The sequence below is a fragment of the Podarcis filfolensis genome (assembly GCF_964270895.1).
Source record: "Podarcis filfolensis genome assembly, chromosome: 7".
In the NCBI taxonomy this organism is placed as follows: Eukaryota; Metazoa; Chordata; class Lepidosauria; order Squamata; family Lacertidae; genus Podarcis; species Podarcis filfolensis.
In genome coordinates this window covers 36,268,653-36,291,507 of record NC_139603.1, presented here as the reverse complement: position 1 = coordinate 36,291,507, position 22,855 = coordinate 36,268,653, and the positions used below count along the sequence as shown (strand labels likewise).

The 22,855-nt window shown below is 40.7% G+C and overlaps 1 protein-coding gene across 1 annotated transcript; it reads left to right on the top strand.

Moving 5' to 3' along the window:
* Nucleotides 1–316: 316 nt before the first annotated feature.
* Nucleotides 317–22,565, top strand: GALR1 (galanin receptor 1). Its single transcript, XM_083624015.1, has 3 exons — nt 317–1,817; nt 13,264–13,329; nt 16,146–22,565. Exons 1-3 carry the CDS (start codon nt 1,098–1,100, stop codon nt 16,455–16,457), a joined length of 1,098 nt encoding a protein of 365 aa, XP_083480141.1. The 5' UTR covers nt 317–1,097; the 3' UTR covers nt 16,458–22,565.
* The last annotated feature ends 290 nt before the right edge of the window (nt 22,566–22,855 follow it).

The window sequence follows — 22,855 nt, the reverse complement described above, 5'->3', positions numbered from 1 at the left end:
TCTGCTCTGACTATGACTAATTTCTAATATTGTATTTTATTTTTACATTGCTGTAGCCCTTACGAAAAATAATAATAATAATAGTAAATAATGTATGCTCCCTGAGCAGCTTAGAGGAAGAGCAGAATACAAACGCAAGGAGGAATAAAACCCAGACGGAGTTCTGGGTGGGATTCTGTGGCGGCTTTTGCCTCCTCTGGCTGGCTAAATAGAGGCGCCCTTTCTGCTACCACCGGAGGCAAAGCGAGGAGGAGGAGGCACAGCGCGCGCCTTCGGACCGGCCGGGTGTCCCCTCCGCATTTCCCCTTCCCGCCCCGCACATCCCCGCAACAGCGGGCTGCTCAAGCCCGGAAATCCCGAGGAAGCGGAGAAGCTGTTGCTTCGACTGGATTTCCGTCCCCGTCGCGCGCCAGGGTCAGGAGCCGGGGAGAAAAGGCTACCCATGTCTGGCGGCCAGCGAAGTCGCGAGCGGCGCCTCAGGCAGCCTGAGGGAGGAGCCGGAGGAGGAGCTTGAGGGGGGCGCGGGGGAAGCGGGAGAAAAAGCGCCAGCCGAGCAGTCCGCGCGCAGTCAGGCAGCGGCTGCCTCCGAGCCGAGCGAAGCCCCGCACGCCCTGCGCGCCCTGAGGGATGAAAGGCGGGAACGGGGGGCGCAGTCCAGAGGTCCGCTCCTGCGAAGAAGAAGACGACGACGACGACGAGGCGAGAGAAGAGTCCCCTCTCAGACGGTCTCTCTCGGAAAGGGAGCTCTAGCTGACCGCATGGGCTGGCGAGCGGACCGCCAGAGAGGGCAAGCGCCGCTTCCCGCCTTTTAAGTTTGCAGCTGCTGAGCGGGCAGGAGAGGGACACGCTCGCCAGCGCATGAGGGGAACCGTCCCGGGGACTCGTGCCATTTCCACGCAAGGCTGTCTCCCCTGCCCTCTTCCCCGCTTGTTCCCGGGGAACAAGAAGGGGCTGGGCTTAGTCCTTGCGAGGTGGAGGAGAGGAAGAGAGAAAAGCCCCTTTCTGAAGAGAAAAGGTTTTCTGTGGGAGGGAAGAGACGGGGCTGCTTCGCTTGCCTGTTGCTTTGTGGAGTTTTGCTTTCCTAGACTGCCCCGAGCATGGACCCCCAGTCGCCCGCCCCCACCTCCTTCTACCACATGAACCACACCTGGGGCTTGTCCTGGCTGGACTCGAATGCCTCCAGGTCGGCTCCCGAGCGCCCCTTGGAGGAGGGGAGGGCCAGTTTCCTCTTCGAAATTGGCATCGAGAACTTCATCACCTTGATAGTCTTTGGCCTCATCTTCATCCTGGGTGTGGTGGGCAACTCCTTGGTCATCACCGTGCTGGCCAGGAGCAAGCCGGGCAAGCCCCGCAGCACCACCAACATCTTTGTCCTCAACCTGAGCATTGCCGACTTGGCCTATTTGCTCTTCTGCATCCCTTTCCAGTCCACAGTGTACATGTCGCCCAGCTGGGTGCTGGGCACCTTCATCTGCAAGTTCATCCATTACTTCTTCACCGTCTCCATGCTGGTCAGCATTTTCACGCTCTCGGCAATGTCTGTGGACCGCTATGTGGCCATTGTGCATTCCCGGCGCTCCTCGTCCCTGAGAGTGTCCCGCAATGCGCTGCTCGGCGTCGGGGTCATTTGGCTGCTCTCGATTGCCATGGCCTCGCCTGTGGCTCACCACCAGCGTATCATTCACCATGAAATCATCAACCAGACTTTCTGCTGGGAAGTATGGCCCAATCTTCATCACAAGAAAGTCTACGTGATCTGCACTTTTGTCTTTGGGTACCTGCTACCACTGCTGCTCATCTCCTTTTGCTATGCGAAGGTGAGTGCAGGTGAATTAGCACAAGTCATGCCATAGATGTGTGTGAGAGGCAGCCATTCCCAAAGTATATAGGGAAAGCAGCCTTGGAGAACAATGACTTACACAGCAGACTGCACAGTGTAAAAAAAGCTTGGACTAAAATGAATGTTTAGTGTGCAATGAATGTTTAGTGTGACATTACTGTGCATAATCTGTGTTGGCTACAGATATAATTGCACAATGTGTAACATACACTAAAAGGTTAAAGGTTGCATTTGCAAGGACTTTATTGACCATGAGGCAGTAGTTCATGTGCATAGAGGCTTAATTAAGTTATATATGGTGTAGTTTGGGTAAGTCAAAGTTGAAAAGTGTGTGTGTGGAATGGTTGCACAAGCTAAATTCCAGATGGTAAGGGGTGGGGTGGGGGGTTTTGATCTCTTTATGATATTATAAACTTTAGACTAGTAACTAGAGATATATTTCAGAGGTTACAATAAGTGTAACTTCCCATTTCAAACACATAGTACTCAGCCACATTGTATTGACTTACTCAAGGCAGAGCCAAACAACCTCGTTATATGGCTTCCATATGAACTAAATTGCAGCTGCTTCAAAGACAGGGCAAATTACAGTTCTTACCCTATGTCAAAAATAGAGAGGCCCTGATCCAGATAACTTTGCAAGCAGCAACAGGCTGTGTAAATGAATGCTGCTTCATATTGCAGTCTTTTGCTTAAAAAATCTGGGTATCTCAGTGTGAATGACTTTCTGAGGGAAAGAAGATAGGGGTTTCCTAAAATCTGTTCCTGCACAAAGGCACTTTCCAGGTGGTAGTTGCACAGTTCCTATCCATAAGGCAATCTGTGAATTAAAGTGTAATGTATTTTGATAGATATCAGTGGAAGTTTTGCTTTTGAGATGAAGGGTTCATCTTGACTATCTGATTGAGATAAAAAGAATCAATAGAAATGCTAGAACTAGACGGGACTAAGACATCAAATTACAATTGATTTGAAACTCCACACTCTCTTCATTCTGACAACACAGTGTTTTTACTTGAATTTATAATCTGGAGGCTTGGATAGTTTAGTGGGTTGAGAACGAGACTCTTAATCTCAAGGTCCTGGGTTCAATCCTCATGTTGCGTGAAAGATTCCTGCATTGCAGGGGACTGGATTTAGATGGTCCTCATGGTCTCTTCCAGATATACAATTCTATGGTTCTAAGTTGTCTTAATACAAAATGGCAACCCATTCATCACACAACATTTATAATTAATTGTTACCATTAGCCATAGTTTCACTGTTGTAAATGGTAACAAATTTTGAAACCAGTTTTTAGTTAGAAAGACTTTGTATTTGGCCCAGAATCCCAGTACTTCCAATATTTCCAGTACATCAGAATCCTTGCATACTATATGCATGCACTGATTTACTAGTTTTATTAAGCAGAAAACAGATAACAGGAATGCAAACCATCACTTTTCAGAATGCCTACTAGTTAATTTATTATGTGATCTATATGAAGCTGTTGGCAGCACTCATTAGGAGTTTTTTAGAGCAAGGTGTCATGATGAAATGCTGCTCTACTTCTCCGTAACATCAGGAGAGAATGTGAAAACTCTGGATTGGTATCAGAGTGCAGTGGTGAACTGGATGAGGGCCAATAAACTGCTTGAATCCTCAAAAGACAGTCTGTTTGCGTGGTGGTTTCTGTGTCCAGGATACAGGAAATGATTTGTTCTTGATGGGGTCACACTGTCTCTGAAGGAGCAAGTCCATAGCTTGGGAATATTCCCATATACCACCATTAGATGTCTGAGTGTCCCTCTGCGGCCATGGAGTTCTTATCAGCTCTACCTGGTTCATTAGCTATAGCTGTTCTTGGAAAGGGATAACCTGACTACTGTAGTCCATGCTTTGGTAACCTTGAGGCTGGATTACTGTAATGTGCTCTATGTGGGGCTGCCCTTGAACCTGATTTGGAAGCTCCAGCTGCCGCAGAGTTCAGTGGCCAGACTGCTGATGGCTATGCATAATCTCAGTCACTGAGATCATCTGCTGTAGTATCATTGTTTGTTATCCAAGCTGGTAAGGCTCATTTGACATCAACACAAAAAAGAGCTTTCTTTCATCAGTTCCATCTTGTGGAATGTACTTCCAATAGAGATTCAGCAGATGCTTTCTGTCTTTTTAAAAGCCTGCTGAAACCTTTACTATTTTGCCAGGCTTATGCAGGCAGATAAGAATGCATCTTTCCATAATGGTTGGCTGATTAGCTCCTATTTTAATTTTTAATGTGCTTTTATTATATGTAGATATTAAAATGCCTTGATGTTTTATTACATAGTAGCATATAAATATTTTGTTATAAATAAATAGTTTTTGTAAGGGAAATGTCTCCATATTCAGTAACAAAAGTGGCAGAGTTAAAATGATTAAAAACATTGTCAGAGTAAAAATGTGACATTAGCCACATTCAGGCATTTTCCCACATACGATGCCTGCACATAGAAAGGGGCAATGAGAGTGCATTGCTGATCTTGTTCTGGATAGCATGCCTCCTGGACATCTGTGCATTGTAGCTCATATGGATAATTTTTCTATGCTGACATCTGTGTGGACGTCCAGGGAGCTGATTGCGAGTGGAGCCAGTAGCCTGCTGCCTTCTTCTGTATGTTCTTCCGCAGACAGAAGTGACTCTCAAGTTTGGACAGAGCTGCTATTCTAGTTTCCTGGTGGGTCATTCACTGTGGCTTACTGCTCTGGTAGGGGGTGAGGCAGTAGGGAGATTGGCTTGGTGTAAATGCACCTGCAGAAGTAGCAGATTGGCTCTGCTGGTGCACTTTCACTGTACCAACCCCACTATTGATAAGCAACAGTGACTCACTTGCCAGAAAGCTAATGTGGCCCCCTTCCCCAACCTTGCATGCTATTGCTGATGAATGGTGAGGAAGTTTGAGTATTGAACCTGGGAGACCACATGGCCATGAAATTCCCTGTGTGACCTAGGGCCAGTCACAGGATGGTGTAAGGATGAAATAGGGAAGGTAGAACCATCTATACCACATTGTTAGAAATATAATAATGAGTAATAATAGCTAAATGTATCAAAAATGCCTTAATGGGGCTAACGGCTCTTCTGATCTTGGCTGCACCTTATATGCTGCAATGTCAAGAGAGGGAGAGTTTAATCATGTGCTTATTTAAACAGTGTTTGGTGAAGCAGTTGTAGGTGAAATCACTGGTGGCTGCTTCAGGAATTGGTGAAAGAGTAGCATTCTTGCCTGTACCTTTAAGTTGTGGGGGGATGGAGTGAAGGAAGAAGAAGAAGAAGAGGAGTTTGGATTTGATATCCCACCTTTCACTCCCTTTAAGGAGTCTCAAAGCGGCTAACATTCTCCTTTCCCTTCCTCCCCCACAACAAACACTCTGTGAGGTGAGTGGGGCTGAGAGACTTCAAAGAAGTGTGACTGGCCCAAGGTCACCCAGCAGCTGCATGTGGAGGAGCGGAGACGCGAACCCGGTTCCCCAGATTACGAGACTACCGCTCTTAACCACTACACCACACTGGCTCTCAGGAAGGGGCTACTTCAGGCAGTACCTTGCAAGTGAATGGTTGCTCACTAAATAGTCACCACTGGTCCAGCTATCCATGAAGCAACTGTGTGCTTGTGGAAACTGAGATTCTCTCTTGCCTCAACAGTCCTCTCCCAGTGCTAAAATAAATGCAGGAATCAACTACCTCTACCCCTGATTGCCACCAACTGCCTGCTGACACTTTTGCCCAGCAAACTCCCGAAGTGGCTGTCACCATTCTTAAATCTCCCCTCCCCCAACTGCTCACTCAGATGAGTACAAACCTTAAAAGTAGTACAGTAATACAGTAGAAGACATGCATCACAGTGGGCTTCCTCCCTATTGAAACTTATCATTAAAGCAACCCTCTGCTCTCATCTTGTCAATCAAATTCTTGTCCAAATAGAAACGTCTCACAAAAGTTCAACAGAGCAGCTGCTACATTATTGTCATACAACCTTGGTACAGCCCACAGAATTACTAAACCATAATGAGTTACAATACCTGAGTGTAGTGGTTGTTATTCCTAGTCTTAGTTTAATTGTTGGCACAAGATATCCCAAAGTTGGCTGTATGTATAATTGCTTATATCACAGCTGCGTAATTACAGCCTCAGGAGTTACTAGGGTACAAATGAAAACACACACTAAATAAAATCACTTCTAGCCTGTTGCCTTCTCAAGGGGCAAAGGGTTCTTTTTGGATGCCAGTGGCAATAAACAAAACAGGAACATTGTACTTAAACAGGGATTGTTTGCTAGACAAAAATAGAAAGCAAACCATAGAAAATACCAGATATCTCAGGGCCCTGTGAGTTGCTGCAGGGCAGCAGCACACCCTCTCACTCCTTCAATCTACAGCTGGCACTGGGATCTCTGACTAAGCGGGGACCTGACTGAGTTTATATACTTTTAATGATTCAAATTGAAGTCACCAAAACTTCTCCACTCTTCTGGTCGCTGACTTCAATGCCTGCTGGTGACTTCAATGGACTGGTTAGTAGCTAAGGGTGATGGCTTATTACTCCTGTGCTAACCTCCTGCCTTGATGCAGCTGTGCTGTTTATCTGCCTTCCAGATGTGGAAGTTGCTGCCAGATATCAAGGGAGAGGGGCCAGGCAGCAGAAGAGTCAGTATGGGCCAGTGTTCCTGCCATTGTGCCCACACCACATCAATGTCCCTGCCACCTTGCTCCTCCTTTTCCTCTCCCTCTCAGTATTGGATCACTGCCGAGTAAGCAGGAATTAATTCACCCAATGAGAAACTCCCCCCCCCAAAAAAAACCCCTCATGTTTTTGCCCCACCTCTTTATAGATGGAGTGATTCAATAAATGCTGGGGCATATCAACTACATTCTCCCTGTAAATACAATGCCTCCGGTTATATGGAATATTTTAAAATCAAATAATCAAATCTATAATCTCCATAGCAAAAAAAAATGAACAATGTTTTTGGTCGTAACACCACTGATACATCCAGCCCAGTGGGATTCTTCCCATAAGGTTAATGGCATCAATAAATTTGACTGATTTGGGTCTCTGCCACACTCATTTGTTTCTAAAAAGTTTGGGTGGAGGATGCTGTGCGCATTAGAGTGGGAGCTTTCTGACAAATAAATTACCTCCTCTGTCACCTGTTCTGTAACAGATATGTGATTAGCTATTTTCAGACTATAGCCATCTAAAATATTTTTTTCAAGCAGTTCATTAAGGCCTCTTGGGAGAAAAGCTTTGTGAACTTTTCTGCTGTTGTTAAACTTTAGACATTAAAGTTTATTGCATTTTTCATGCATCTTAATCCAGATAATGTCTGGGATATGTCCCTGAAGTACTACGCTCCTTCAGCTCCTATAAAAAACAATAGCTGTTTAATAAATCTGCCTTCTACTGGAAAGAGAAGCAGCATTTCGGTAGCAAGTTTCTCCTCAGGCTGTTCATTTGTCTGAATAAATAGTATTATTTAAGAACACTTATGAATACGATTTTCACATATGCTACTAAAAGTGTCTTTTGCTATTTATCTGTATACTGTGGATGAATGACTTTAAGCGTGTCATTCAAATATCACAAATGAGTTGATGGATTTTTTTTTTAAAGAAAAAAAATACAATGAGGTAAATCCAGATTAAATTGGAGGTGGAAATGTGAATTGCCATTTTGATGCCAACAGAGTTGTGTGGATGCTGCGAAAAACATGAGGAACAACATTTTTCACAAGAAGTACCTGCCTGAAATTACCCTTGGATGATTCAGAATTGTCCTCAGAAGCTAAAGTAAAGCATAATTTTTGAGAATCTTTGACATGGATTTTCACAGGTTTTGCTTCAATTACAAGAATGATTGCACTGTGATTTGTACTGAAAGATTAATGAGGCAATTTCAGCTCAGTTCATTCACTTGGCTTTTCAAGGCTGAAAAACGAATAAAATATTATAAATTAACATCTGTTTTCTCTTGTCTCTGAAGAAGTCATTTTGTACAAAGTGCCTGACCACTGTGGATTCACTAAACATTGATTTATAACCTTTCCTGAGCCTCTGGAGTGGCTTTTCATGAGGTGGAGGCATCGTTCGAAATTTGCCAGGTGCATTTTCCATCTGGTTATTGGCCATTTGCAACCAAGTGAACTGCCTGGGCACCAGGATGCTGCTTGATATCTCCACCATCTGGAGGTGCATTCCTGGAGATCCTTGGATCTTGACTGTTTTCACACACTAGCAACAGATTCTGTAGAATTCTATCCATTATATTTTATCTGCACAATCAGAATGGATTTCAGGAACCAAAAAATTGTTTTGAAAAAAGAAAAATAGGACTTTTGAGCCCCCAAATGGCAACTAGGCATTCTGTTTTGGCAACTATAACTCTGGTTTAAGGAGCCAATTGGTGCCGAGCTTATATTTCTGAGTTTCTAACATTGGGTGGAGGGGATTGCAACCTGCAAACCATGCATCACACAACAGCAGGACTATAATAGCAGTAGTAGGAAAGTATTTTAAAAAAATTGAATTGATCTGTTTTATGTAACAGGTAAGTAAGAGCAATGCATTCATATAATTATCTCTGAACAGTCTGACTGAACAGTCAAGAACATCCATGATTTTATCATTAACCCCAATGAAAATTATTGATATATTAATTTAAAGCAACACTTCCCATATACTAAGTGCTAATGAAGAGGTATTACATGAAACAAGTGGATGAAACCATAATAGCTGCCTTGCAGCAATCAATATTGGCCGTACTTGGGGCTTAAATCATGCTTCAACCTCTTATGAGCTATTGATGTATTTCCACTGATTGACACTGGACTCACTGATTGCCTTGGTGAGGAGAACAAGAGCAGGATGAGAGGGCATTAGCAATACTCGCTCACTCCTGTTATAGCAAGCTGCTGGAAGGAGGACGGCAGCACTGAACTCCAGACACTTCTGCTGATATCCACTCCATTGAGTCAAAGCTGACCATTGTGATGTGATGGTCCTCAACAAGAGTGATCCTGAAGGGGGAGCCACCAATGGGTACCACACTTCGTGTCAGGATTGCCATGTCAGTGAGGCTGCTGCCCCCCTACTTTGGCTGTTGTTAGATTAAATGGGTTAGGCAGTTGTCACTGCAGGTATAGGCGAGTGATGTTCAGGGTGACAGCAGGGGCCTCCCAATTTTTGTTTGTGGTAGGAGGTGACTGTGAACCGTGAGTTAAGAGTGTATAACCCCAAGTGAGAGATGGGGGCTGAGTGGCTATGAGAGAAGGCGAGAGGAGTTTGCGAGGGAATGGATTGATGGGTGAATAAGTGACCGTGCTGTACTGTATATGTGAAAGACTCTGGGGTGTTTTATTGCATTGCTCCTGTCCTGTCTGCAAGGCCAGTTCAAGAGAGCAACACTGAGTTACTGTTCCTTACCCACTGGCAGTTATGCTGCGGGGTTCTGTAAGGCACCATCTTATACCTAGTGATATACAGTCATACCTCGGGTTACAGCCGCTTCAGGTTGTGTTTTTTTGGGTTGCGGACTGCCGAAACCCAGAAGTACCAGAATGGGTTACTTCCGGGTTTTGGCGGTCGCGCATGCGCAGAAGTGCCGAATCGCAACCCGCACGTGCGCAGACGCAGGTTGCGAACGCTGCGGGTTGTGAACATGCATCCCGTATGGATCACGTTCGCATATTTATGAGGGAATTGGGATTGGTCCTTTGGAGATTTTCAACACAGTGCCATAGATAAGTATTGATAAATTGCCTGTTCAGTATTGGTTTACTGTCTTCCACCTATTTAATACCAGGGTGGATTTGATTTAAATCACTAGTCAGCAAGACTTGATTCAAATCATTTATTTATTTTTACAGAAAGACTCATTTTTGCTTGTATAATCTTAATATTTTCAACCAGATGGTTTCATTTTTGGAATAATACATTTTCAGAGTAGTTTTTACAGTTCTATCAAAAATTACTGATTTGGTTATACTTTTAGAAATACATAGACAGATAATCATGAAATTATTGTGAGGTTTAATAAGTTAATTGTTTATATTTGGACAACTTTTCTGCTGTACTTTATTGGAAGGAGAAAAATAATCTTTTCCTTAATAACAATTTAAACAATTTATCTAACTAAAACAATAACATTGTTAACTGGTGTGGTTAAACAATTAAAAAGAAATAAAAAAAGTTAGACTTAGTTTTAGCACACATGAAAAATGTAAAATAAATCCTTATTTTCTGATGAATACCCTTTGGACTATAATGTAACTTAAATAGAAAACTATCTTTAGAAAGATTTTTCCTCCAGAAGCATTTTATTTTAAAAATCCAATTTAAATTTTTAAAAATCTGATTTAAATAAGAAACAACTGTTTTTTTATTTTTTAAAATCATTGATTTTTATCCACCCTGTTTAATACCAAATTACACTTTTACATAGATGTTTATAATACCATCAGCAAAATAAAATAATCTAGACTGGTTTATCACATTTCTCTCTGTCCATCTTCCCTCACTGGACATTTTCTTACATTTATACCCACCTTTCTTCTATAAATGTGGCATTAATGTGGTTCCTAAGAGGTATCCTATACAGAGACTGACCAGACACATATCCACTTTCCTTCAGCAAGATGATAGCCTCGTCTGCATTCAGACCATACCCTGGAACTAGCTATTTGTTCCCTACCCTTTACATGCGGAAGGGATTGATCATATGTTTGGTGATAAACTACTTCAAACATTTGGGCGATAAAGTAAAACATGTTCTTTCATATTGCATTGTTAAAATATGCTACGCCAAATACAACCAAATATATCTGTAGTTTAAATCTCTTTTGGTCTGTGATGCTCTCATGCTCTAATGTAAGAGATTTTTCCAGCCTTATCTTGTAGGAAAGCTTTTTGCAAAGAACTGTAATTTAATTTAGCAATATAACTATTGCAGTTTATATTGCTTACGTGAATTTCCAGGAATATTGTTTCTGAAATCTTGTTGTAGAAACCATGTATAGGCAATTTATAGGCAAAATTGTCGAGAACCCAAGTATCCACATGGTACTAGATGTAAAAGAAATAAAGGTTTAGATCTAGAATATCTTTATTCTAATATATGTTTTTCACCTCTACATCTAGTTTATTCTAATATATGTTTTTCACCTCTACATCTAGTAGAAGGGCAGTAAGGGGGGGGGATAAAAATAAAATTAATGAACCAATGATAACCTGTATGTATTTTAAACTGGAATTCATGGGTGGCTTAGGAAAGCCTAATTTATTTTATGAAATAAAATACTGTATTGCAGAGAGTTGATAATCTATTAAATGTACTACTATGCCAATAGTCTGGTCAAATACACATTGTGACTAAAACAGATGTACTGTATTACTAAATGGTTAGCCATGCAAAGTATATCGTAGCAAAACAAGAGAATCTGGTGGCACCTTAAAGATGGGCAGATACATACAGCAATCCTAACTGTAGGGAGAGCTAGTAGCAAAGTGATGGATGATCCATTATCCCAGCATGTGCTGGTTAATACAGAAGATGGAAGCCCTCCTCCTTCTCTGGCAGTTCTTTATACAGTGGTACCTCAGGTTACAGACGCTTCAGGTTACAGACTCCACTAACCCAGAAATAGTACCTTGGGTTAAGAACTTTGTTTCAGGATGGGAACAGAAATCGTATGGTGGCGGCGCAGCGGCAGCGGGAGCCCCCATTAGCTAAAGAGGTACCTCAGGTTTCAGGTTAAGAACGGACCTCCACAACAAATTAAGTTCTTAACCCGAGATATCACTGTACATTTTTGAAATCCCTCCCAATGGTTTCCATGGGAGGGAATAACCTATGGGAGATGTAGCTGAAAAAAACTGCCAGTGGCAGATCTATGACCATGGAGTGTGGATGTAAGTGTAGTGGCAGAGAGGCACTTTCCCTCTGTCTTAATCCCCTCCAGCTACCAAATGCAAGGAATTCAAATTTCTCTCTTGACATATTTCTTGTGTGGCATGACCTTTTGTGGGCTAGAGTCCACTTTATCAGATGCTTGAATAGCTATTCTCATGATGACATCTATATGTATATATACAAGTGAGTCTTTTAAAAGAGGCCCCGTGGAATATGTGTACTCTGTATCCACAGGGCCTCTTTTAAAGGACTCACCCTGTATATTAGTGTAGAAAAGCTGCCTGGGCATTAAGCAGTAATGATGATGGTGATGATTAATAATAATAGAAGAGATGCAAAATGTGAGGCCAAGAGGCAATGAGACTCAAGTATAATCTGGTGTGTCTATGTAAAACTCACACAAGCATCCTGTATAAAGCTCTTTTATACATTTCAGCTTTTGATGGAATATCACAGACTGCACTTCCTGTATTTCATTGTCGTTTGAGTTGAAGGTACACAGCTGTCCCCTTCCCTGCCCTGCCCATGTATAAATTATATATCAGGATGCAACTCACTACACAAAGAATCCACCTAAAAGGAATAGATTTAGATGCATAAAAATATCAATGGAAAACAGTAATCTAAGGAAGGGATGCTGCATTCTTACTTAAATTACACTTTTTCAGTTTAACTTAATTGTTGGGATTTTTTTTTTTAATGTGTTGGATATTGTAGCACATTTGCTTTAGCTCATTTCCACTCTTCCCTTTTTCCCCTTTGGACCATATTGTAATCCTTTATAATCCCCTGATTAGGAATACTTATAAAAAGAAACAGAGAGCTCATCTCTTACTGTTGCATTAATTTGGCGGTTCTGCCTCACCCACCTGGATACACTTGAGCTTTTGTAGCTTTCCTCCCAAATATTTGGAAGCTGTAAAGAACAAATGTGTTCATAACTGCCCCTGAGGATGTGATTGTTTATGTTGGTATTTGAAAGCTGGTATTTGAAAAGTTTAAAAACTTTGATTGTAAAAACCTATCAATGTAACATTTGAACCTGTGAATGTAGTAAATATTTTTCACCAGGTACTTATTAGATGCAAAACTCAGCATGCATCCTTTCTAAGTAGACGTGAATAGGATGCATGCTGAGTTTTGCATCTAATAGGTATCTGAATTGAATGGGGTTTATTCCCAGGTAGGCGAGTGTTAGAGTTATTTGAGTGGAATTTTCCAATCTGGACCTTGTGCAGAGTAGGAATGAATAAGCTCCACTACAATGAGTTCCAAAAACTTTTACTGCAAAACTGTCTTAAACTAGTTGCTTTGTTTTATTTTGTAGCTCTAAACAAACTAGACATTCAGTGTGTTGGGGGGGGGCGTTATTGGGTTATTTTTGTTTTTATTATGTATTTGTCTTTTTATATTGCGCTTTTATGTTGTAACTATCCTGAGTTCTGCGGATGAAGGGTGGTATATAAATTTGATTTAATCATCATCATCATCTTTTCAGGTTCTCAATCACCTGCATAAAAAACTGCGGAACATATCAAAGAAGTCAGAAGCATCCAAAAAGAAGGTAAATAAATAGCTTTCCTTATTAAAAACAAGGGTTGAGAGGGCATGTTGTTGAGTGCATATTCATTTCCAGTATGACATTTACCAAACTATATTAGTAAATTTAGAAAGAAAATGTGATAATTCAGTATTTTGTGACAGATATCAGCAAATTTCAGGAACCAGCAGAACTTACTAAAATAATCTGATAAATATTTAGGACTACAAAAAAGAAATCATTTTTTAACATACCCCCTCCCCATTTTTATTTATTTACTGCAGATATACCAGTGATTTTATCTGTTCTAACGAATCAAGGCCAATGAGCAATCATACAATAAAACAATATTTCCTGTGCAGGTAGAAATGGCCTCCTTGTATTCTTTGCCTTATCTCGGGAAAGACTTCCTATGCAATGAGGAACAGGCAGTCTGACTGTAGCAGCCTTGACCTAATTGACCGTGGTCCCTCATTCGTCCCTCACTTGCCTTGTGCTGTTTTTTGTACATTTACACTATGCATGCACAAAGAACAAAGCCAAAATAATTAAGGGGCTGGAAACATAATGATGGCAGAACTGGAAAGCCACACTAGCAATACTTACACATTTAAATCCTCCACACAAATAAATGCATGAGAGGGAAAAGAGTGAGAATGAGAATGCTAGTTCTGCTACCAGTCCACTCTGTTAGCTGGGTGGCTAAATAGCTGCATTAGGCAGTCTTCTCTATTTGTGTTATGCATGGCTCTAAATTGCATGGGAGGTCTGTACAAGTACAGAAGGAAGATACAGTGGAGGAGGTGGGGCCAATAGGCTAATCTCAGCTTTCCCTTCGCATACTTCTAATTGCATGAGGGATAAATAACTGAAGAGGGTTTTGCTCATAAGTAGATCTGCTTCTGCAGCTATCAGGTCAGGTAGATGCTTTTGCAGATCGATGCTTAAGAGTGCAAACTTTTGCAGACAGATGCTTAAGAGTACAAGCCTATGCAGGTCTACTTAGAAGGAGGTAATACGCTTCAATGGGACTTGTTCCTGGAGTGTATATGATTGCAGCCACTTGAAACAGAAGGCTGCACTGCTCTTCAAGGAGCCAAATAGCTGTGGGTTAAACCACAGAGCCTAGGACTTGCCGATCAGAAGGTTGGCAGTTCGAATCCCCGCAACGGGGTGAGCTCCCATTGCTCGGTCCCTGCTCCTGCCAACCTAGCAGTTCGAAAGCACGTCAAAGTGCAAGTAGATAAATAGGTGCTGCTCCGGCGGGAAGGTAAACGGCGTTTCCGTGCACTGCTCTGGTTCGCCAGAAGCAGCTTAGTCATGCTGGCTCCCTCGGCCAGTAAAGTGAGATGAGCGCCGCAACCCCAGAGTTGGTCACAACTGGACCTAATGGGCAGGGGTCCCTTTACCTTTACCTTAAGCATCCTAATAAGTTATGCTGAGTAGTAGGCAGACAGTCTACTCACAGGCACACCATCTACTCATGAGTAAATGACATAGCTTAGCAGCTTGAGTCACTTTGAAGTGAGATAAGTATGTTTAATTTTTTAATTGGATTTTCAAATATATAAGGGGGGGGGGGAGGAACACCACATATTTATGTTGCACATACAACATAAATAAGATGTTAGAAATGCATTTCAATTTTTTTGGCCATTATTATATTTCATGTACTTTGATTTTCTAAGGAGAATCCCTAAGACATAAATAAATAAAGAAGAGCTCTCTTGTATGTCTCCTTGGCTGCACATTATACCAGTAATGTCACAAAGGCTTCTGAGATATAATGGAATAAGATGTAGCAAGGGATTTTCAGGCCATTATGTAAAATGACTCTAGCCAAAGGAACCATCTGTTATAAATATGACAGATTTAAGAGGTAGAGGGTCAAATCCTGCCAACAGTTACATCTGAGGTTACTTGAGCATAACATAATGAACTTCATATTTTTTAGCAAACAAGGGCAAATGAAGCATACTTAACTTGTTAGATAATTCTATATGACAGGAGCTATAATTTATTTTAGTTAGATTCAAGGACAGAAGGATTTGGTTTTTTACTGTTAACATAAAGTGATATAAACCTCCACTCATTGAAAATATGTATGACAAATGTAGTATTTTAGATTTTGATTAAATTTTTTTTCTTACCATTTATATCAAGACAGACAGCCTGAATTTTGTCCCAAATAAGTCATTTATTTCATGTGCCATGGAAAATCAACTGGTTGCTGTGTCACACAACAGCTGTATTTTGGGCATATTGTTATCTTACTATCACAATATATAACAGCAGTGATCTCAGTTCTCCAAGTGCATGTCCTTATGTAGACCAAACAACACCATCAATATGCAAAAGACAAGAATCAGCAAGCATGGGTGAAACCCAAGATATTCAGAAGTGCAGAAGAAACCTTAATATGAGGTCGGGGGGTGGGGTGGGGGGGAGATGGAAAATCGGGATGGGAGAGGGAATGAAATGAAGTGTCTGAGATATTGAACATCAGTAATACACATTGCACTTTTTTCTGATCGCAGATGTCCCCCTGTTTATGATGTTTAGGCAAAATGGCACCTCTCAGACACAGCTTGGTAATAGCTGTCTTGGAGATATCTCAAGATATGCAGAAGTAAAAATATTGTTTTTGAAGGAAAATCTAAGTGCTTGTATGGCCCGAGTCTCATTTGTTTAATTCCCGTAAGCTACTTTTTGGAAACTTGAATAACAGCTGTAAACGTTTACTGTACCTCTCCCCCTTTTCATTGCTTTTCAAGCCTATATTGTAAGTCTGCTTGTTCAGTTGTTAAGAAATAATTCACACTTTAACTTTTCTGTCTCAGACAGCACAAACAGTCCTGGTGGTCGTAGTGGTTTTTGGGATATCCTGGCTGCCCCATCATGTTGTACATCTCTGGGCTGAATTTGGAGATTTCCCACTGACTCAAGCCTCGTTTATCTTCAGAGTGGCAGCGCATTGCCTGGCTTATAGCAATTCTTCTGTGAATCCTATTGTATATGCATTCCTCTCTGAGAATTTTAGGAAGGCCTATAAGCAAGTGTTCAAATGCCAGATTGGTAGCAAATCACCTCTGAATGAAGGTAAAGAAAATCATATTGACACACCACCATCTACTAATTCAACACATGTGTGAACAGCACTAATAATGTCTTTATTTGCAATGCCAGGTTTTCATATACGTAGACCTGCTTCAGATAAAAAGCACAAGTGCTCCAAAACTTTATGTTGGCAATTGGTAGTCAGCTTATTGAAGTTCTGTTTGTAATAACAGCTTCTGGAGGAAAAGGTTTGATGCGAGAAAATCTGGGTTCATATGGAAAGCACTCTAATATTCTTTTTCTGGAATGCTTTTCAAATGAAGAGTACCTTAGTTATTTTAAAATTATGCCAGAAAAGTAAATCGGAAACCTGCTATACATTTAGAAGGGTGTTCATTTATACCTATTATAATGTTTTGCTCCTATACAAACAAATGCATTTTTTAATAAAACCACTAAAGCTGCAATCCTAACTGTACTTACCTAGGAGTAAGCCCCGTTGAATGTGGTAGGACTTAATGTTGAGTGGTCATGGTTAGAATTACACCATAAACTATTATTTCTCAAAATGTGACCTTTTTCAAGGAAATAGGATACAAATCTCAGGCACCTGAGGATAAAAGTGAAATGTGCTTCAAAGCTTATCTGTCCAAACTGTGCAGTAGGTCCATGTAATTAATACCACATTTACACAATCAGCCAGAGATTGTCCAGTGTAAGATTACTGCCCACTTAGAACAGCTGCTTCAGAAATGGAATATATTGTGGTGTTTAGATGTTCATGGTTAATAAAGCCAGATTTACTGCTCAGCTTTCTGTATATGGAAACCTGCATAGGATTCCCTGGTGTGTAAATAATGAAAGAATATCAGGCAGGCAGAATCTAGTTTCCAAATTTTGTCAGGTGCTTCCTATGGAAATAGCCATAATGGCAGCAAATTTCAGATACCCTTTCTCATGCTACTCTGGCTATTAAAAATCTAACAAATGAGAATCCACATATTGATACAGGGAGCTGGTTCGTATGTAATGCTAAGACAAACTGTGGCTTGGCATGAACACACATTCACACTTGACTTATCATGTTGTTCAAATCCAGGCTCATGGCTTGTCTTACTCCAGGCAAACCTTGAGCTGTAGCCATGATATGTTCTTAGGTAACAGCTCATGTTTTGTTTGGAGAAGACAAACCACAAGCCTGGGTTCAAACAGCACACTAAGTCAAACAATGGCTTAGCAGCGTGATTGCTGGGGGAGGAGCGCAGGATCCACAGTTCCCTCTCTAGTAATCCTCATATTTACGCTAATTAATCATTTGCTTCAGCATTACATGTAAACCTGCTCTATATGCATTTCTATATCAAGATACAATATTAATAGTATTAATCATAACACCCGATGGAAGCTGAACGCTACTATTTCTTCACTGATAACTCTAGATTTTTAAGGAAAGTAATTTTAAATTAAATTTGAATTCTAATAACTTTTTCAGCTGTTTATGAAATGTGAAATCTAAGTTCATGCACAGAAGCAAATTTAATTATTTACTAACTGTATACCCAACTTTTTGGTTTGGGTCAAAGATAACAACTTGTGGTTTATAAGTAAAGTATACTTCTTCATATGTTTTGCTGTTTGCACAAACTGTACAACAGAAATACGAAATACAGTAGGTGAATTTGGATTATTAGGTTTAATAGTGATTGAGGTGAAAGCCATCATAGGCCATGGTGAACTGTCTTTTCTTTAGCATGATGATTACTTTTTTCCTTTTATTAGTATGATGGCTTTAAGTACTCTGAGTTCTTAGAAAAAAGGACAAGATCACATTTCATCGCTGCCAGGCTCAAATCAGTTTTCTTAATAGTTCTGAGTTGCAAAGCTATAAAGCCAATTAAAATCAACATATTTAATTTGGAACCTGCTCTTAACAGTACTGTTCTTCCCCCAAGTGTGCTCCACATACCCAGAATGAATACATTTAAAAAATCTGAACTCCTTGGAAAAAAACCTTGTTTTGGAGAGCCATGGAAATTCTGCCCAATCTTCTACACACAATTGGTTCCAGTGATGCTGCTAATTGAAGCAGCTCACTCAAACTACAAGCCCAGTGCATTTATTTAGTCACCTCTAGTTCTCAATCACAATTTTCTTATAATGTTGCCCCATTTTTGCTCCCAGCTCTGTATTTGGAGGGATTCGACTGCCACTCACGTCTTAGGGGAAAAGTTGACTGACGCTTTGGAGAGCCTCCTGCTTCCTGCCTTCCTCAAATTTAGCCAAAGCATGCCTGCCAATAGCTTTTTAAAAAACCAGCAGCTAAATGGGCTATCACAAATGCCACCTCCCTTCTCCCTATAATTCAAGCACTGAATGTGACAGCAATGAAGAAAATTGAACAGTGCTTCCTGAGTGACTTGACATTTTGTTCTGTAGGATTATGATTGTTATTTTTTTTATTAGCTAATTAAGAGTGTGTCTTGCATTTAATAGTTTACTTGCAGCCTATTCCCAGAAGATCCTTCATCCTTTACGGTGCTATATGAACTGTTTCAGGCTTATGCAAGAGGCTTACTGCGACTAGTTTAATTTTTAAAAAAGTCTCCAGAAGGACACAAACCACATCACAAACGGCTTCAACACTGTTCAGTTTGCCATGTGACATTGGTGAGAGGGGATTGTGTCAATGATATAAGATTATTTGGGGGCTCATTGAATTAATTACATAGTATAATAACCTTCCTATATATATTTAAAAAATTGACAAAAACACCTATGAAAGCATAAAACATGGACCTTCTTATGGGCAAATGTGCATAAGAGAAATGGAAATCTTTGACAACAACATGATAACTACATTGCACTGAAATCTGAATATTTAAATAATGGGAGCTATCCTACTGAATATATTCATTTTTAAGTAGAAAGAGAATCATGAAGCCATGAGTTGATATAATGGTTTAATTCGGCGTCTACCAGCCTTTCTGGTTGCAATTGTATTTTATAGAGGCACAGGGCACATCTTTTTACATTCCATGGTCTGGGAAACAGTATAATGGTTGTCCTGTGAAACCCTATCAAGTCATGGAACACTTTCTTGAACATATGCAATTGATTAGACTGAGTATGAAGGCTCAGGTCACTTTTGTGGGACTGAAGGTCTGAGTGTGTGGGCTTGCCACCCTTTGAACACTGTGCCACTTGTCCACTCCAACTACCATCCCATCATCACTGTTTTGAATGTAGTATACAAAATGTTCCAGAAGATTTGGAGTGATGGTGATGGATTGGCCAAAATATGAACTGCAGTGGGGGCAGTTCCAAAACTGTAAGCATAGCACTAATGTTTGCACATCAGTTTCATGCACTTTACTTTTACTGTTACTTATACACAGACTACACAGAGAAACCTCTTAAGATTCTTGTGCAGGGTTATATGCTGCCTTTTTCAATAAGAAAAGACCACTCATTATTACCAATTCACTGATGCATTCAGCTGCAAGAGCTTAGTGTTGTTAGCCCATGTAAAATAATAATAACGAATAGGCGAAATGCATTTTCATAATCCTCAGTTGGATTAAGAAGTTTCTGAGTGATGAGTGATGCAGCATGAATGTCATCTGAAGATTTTTATTCACACATTCATTAATTAAGCACAGCACAATAAAAAATTAAAAAAAATAATAATCTGAAAGCTTTTCTTATGTAAGACTTTAATTGAAGTGAACCACTGTCTGTCAATATTGGAAATGAAGTGTGAACAGAACTGGCTGGAATTTTAATAGACAAGTAGATTTCCAGAAAAAAAGCTGTTTTTTCAGGGCTAGGCAAGCATAACTGAAAGGCAAATCTACCTTCAATTTTTGCACAAGCTCAGTATTTTGGTTGTTCAAAGAAGTAATGCAGTCTGCTGTGTATTTTAGTCATTAAGGAATGACCATTATGTCACAACCAGGTTACATTATGTGTCCATTAGCTGCAACTATGGTAGCACTGAGCACATATGCCTGTTCCATCATCACAAGCTGTAGAAAGGAAATTTGGCCTGGGGAAGCATCCAAAACAAAGTCATGTCAAAAGACTTATGTCACAATTCTGTGCATGCTTATGGAGAAGTTCAATTGGGCTTACTCCTAGCCAGGTGTACATAGAACTGTAGCTTAAGGCTGGAACCCTAAGCACACTTAGGAGGGAGTAAGCTCCATTAAATACAGTGGAGCTTTCTTCAACTCAAAGGATTGCATAGACCTCAGTAAAGGCACCAATAATAATAATATAATAATAATTTATACCCCGCCCTCCCCAGCCAAGTCCGGGCTCAGGGCGGCTAACAACCAATAATAAAAACAAGTTGATTAAAATACAATTTAAAATATTAAGATACAACATTAAAACATTAGGATGCAGCCTCTTCACAGGAGGAGAAAGGGAAAAGAAAGAGGGGGAGGGAATCTAACTGATTCTAAGCCAAAGGCCAGGTGGAACAACTCTGTCTTACATTAGATCGGGGGAATGACTGTCTCTCTATAGTCTCATTATCAACTCAATTATTTTTATAGGAGGAAAACAGCCCAGGAAGAGCTGCCATTTTCTACTAATCACGGTTACCTGTATGTATTTGTAGAACAGGGTTTCCCACACTTGGGTCTCCAGCTGTTTTTGGACTACAGTTCCCATCAACCCTGACCACTGGTCCTGCTAGCTAGGGATGATGGGAGTTGTAGTCCAAAAACAGCTGGAGACCCAAGTTTGGGAAACCCTGTTGTAGAATGAGGTAAGAAATGATATATCAGGGATGGCATCGGTACCTTGTGTCTTTGGGCAGCTGCCCAGGGTCTATCAGCCTGGCAAGGTCCACTGTTGGTGCCTGACCCCTCTTTAAGTCTAGCCACCATTTTAATTTCCCACAGGGTCTGTGACGTAGCTTTGTATTGCGGTAGATATTCTGCTGTGAGATATTTTCCCCGGGCCTTTTCAAATCTGTGGCCAGCCTGCACTGATTTCGGTGAGGGGGGCTGTTTCTTTTCTAATGCCATTTTGGGATTAGTTCTCCAGTGCACAGATCCTCACATGCAGCAACAAGCTGGATGCATCCGTACAAAATAACCTCTGTGCAATCACCTGTGGAATAGATTATGGATGTTGGCTTGTGGCGGCCATCATCCTTCATCATCTCGAGCCATTCAGGTGAAAGAAACAAATTGCTTTATGGCCACCATTCAGTTTTAGACAACTCTGAAATATTTATTTTCACACTTCTGCATCTGATAACCTGTACAAGGAAAATATTTCCAAGAAGTGATACAATAAATCGGTGAAAGGGGGAAGCATTATACATTGACTCTCATGCATTCAGCTTCCTCCTTCCCTTTCCTCCCTCCAGCTGAAAGCCTAGCAAGGTATCTGGCCACTCCTTTGAATAGGCGTGGGTGGTTCTTGATGCTGACTTTTCATACGTAGATCTAGCTATTCTACTCCTTGCCAGGGCTGTGTATGCAGTTAATGCTCCAGACTTCATGTTTATCACTGGGGTGGATCCACACTAAATTAGTTGCACTTAGTTCCCATTGAGGATGGATTTAATCATGACTTGACTAAAACGGTTTGATTTCTGCGGGTCCCAATTTCAACTAACTTTAGCCTGCAATCCTAAATACACTTACCTGGGAGTAAGTACCAGTGAGCACAGTGGAAATTACTTTATGCCTTTGGAGTTATTATCTCCCGACCCAGTTTAATTCTTTTTAAAATTAATGAATGTTGCCATTTGTAAGAGATGCGCTGTTGTTGTTTTTTAAAGTATTTCCACGAAGAACTATTACTTTAAATATATAACCAGAGTATGGGAAAATGAATGTACAGTTACAACCTTATGAATGTATTCATCATTTTATGATTTTACAGTTAACAGCTGCTCAAGACTCTGCTCTCTTTCCATATTATTAAAACATATACATACATTTTCAATCAATGAAGTGGAAAGGATTTTCTAAGATTGCAATATTAAGAGTGAGAGCAGGAAGTAAAACATGTAACTATATTTGCTACCTTGAAATAATTTTGAATGTATTTGACCTGTGTGAGTTTCAGGTTTTCAAATATGAATGTAACATTTGAATAATCTGTATTTCCACACATAATGTAACACAAAGGTTGCTTTATACAGTGTTTGCATCACATCATTATATTTATAATGCCATAAACCGTCTGAGTTTTTAATTTCCTTATCTGATGGGAGGCAATGCACCAAGCTCTGCTGCCAGGCAACTTTCCATTGACTTGAGTGTGGCCTCACAGATCCTTCAGTGAAGAGAAACCTCATTGTGCCATTTTACTGCTCTAAAATGTCTTTATATGTATAAACACTTACACAAAAATGCACAAATAGCGATTGCAGAGAACTGAAGCCAATGGTCCTGTCCTACATCGATGATAAGCTGGTACAAATGAAAACAGATATTGGCCGTCACTCAACAGTTCAACATAAAGAACC

What these genes read in the sequence shown, in the direction of transcription:
- GALR1 (XM_083624015.1), top strand. Translation starts at nt 1,098, where the DNA reads ATGGACCCCCAGTCGCCCGCCCCCACCTCCTTCTACCACATGAACCAC. An exon ending in TCTCCTTTTGCTATGCGAAG is followed by an intron (nt 1,818 to 13,263) that starts GTGAGTGCAGGT and finishes TCATCTTTTCAG; the next exon opens with GTTCTCAATCACCTGCATAA. An exon ending in CAGAAGCATCCAAAAAGAAG is followed by an intron (nt 13,330 to 16,145) that starts GTAAATAAATAG and finishes TTTCTGTCTCAG; the next exon opens with ACAGCACAAACAGTCCTGGT.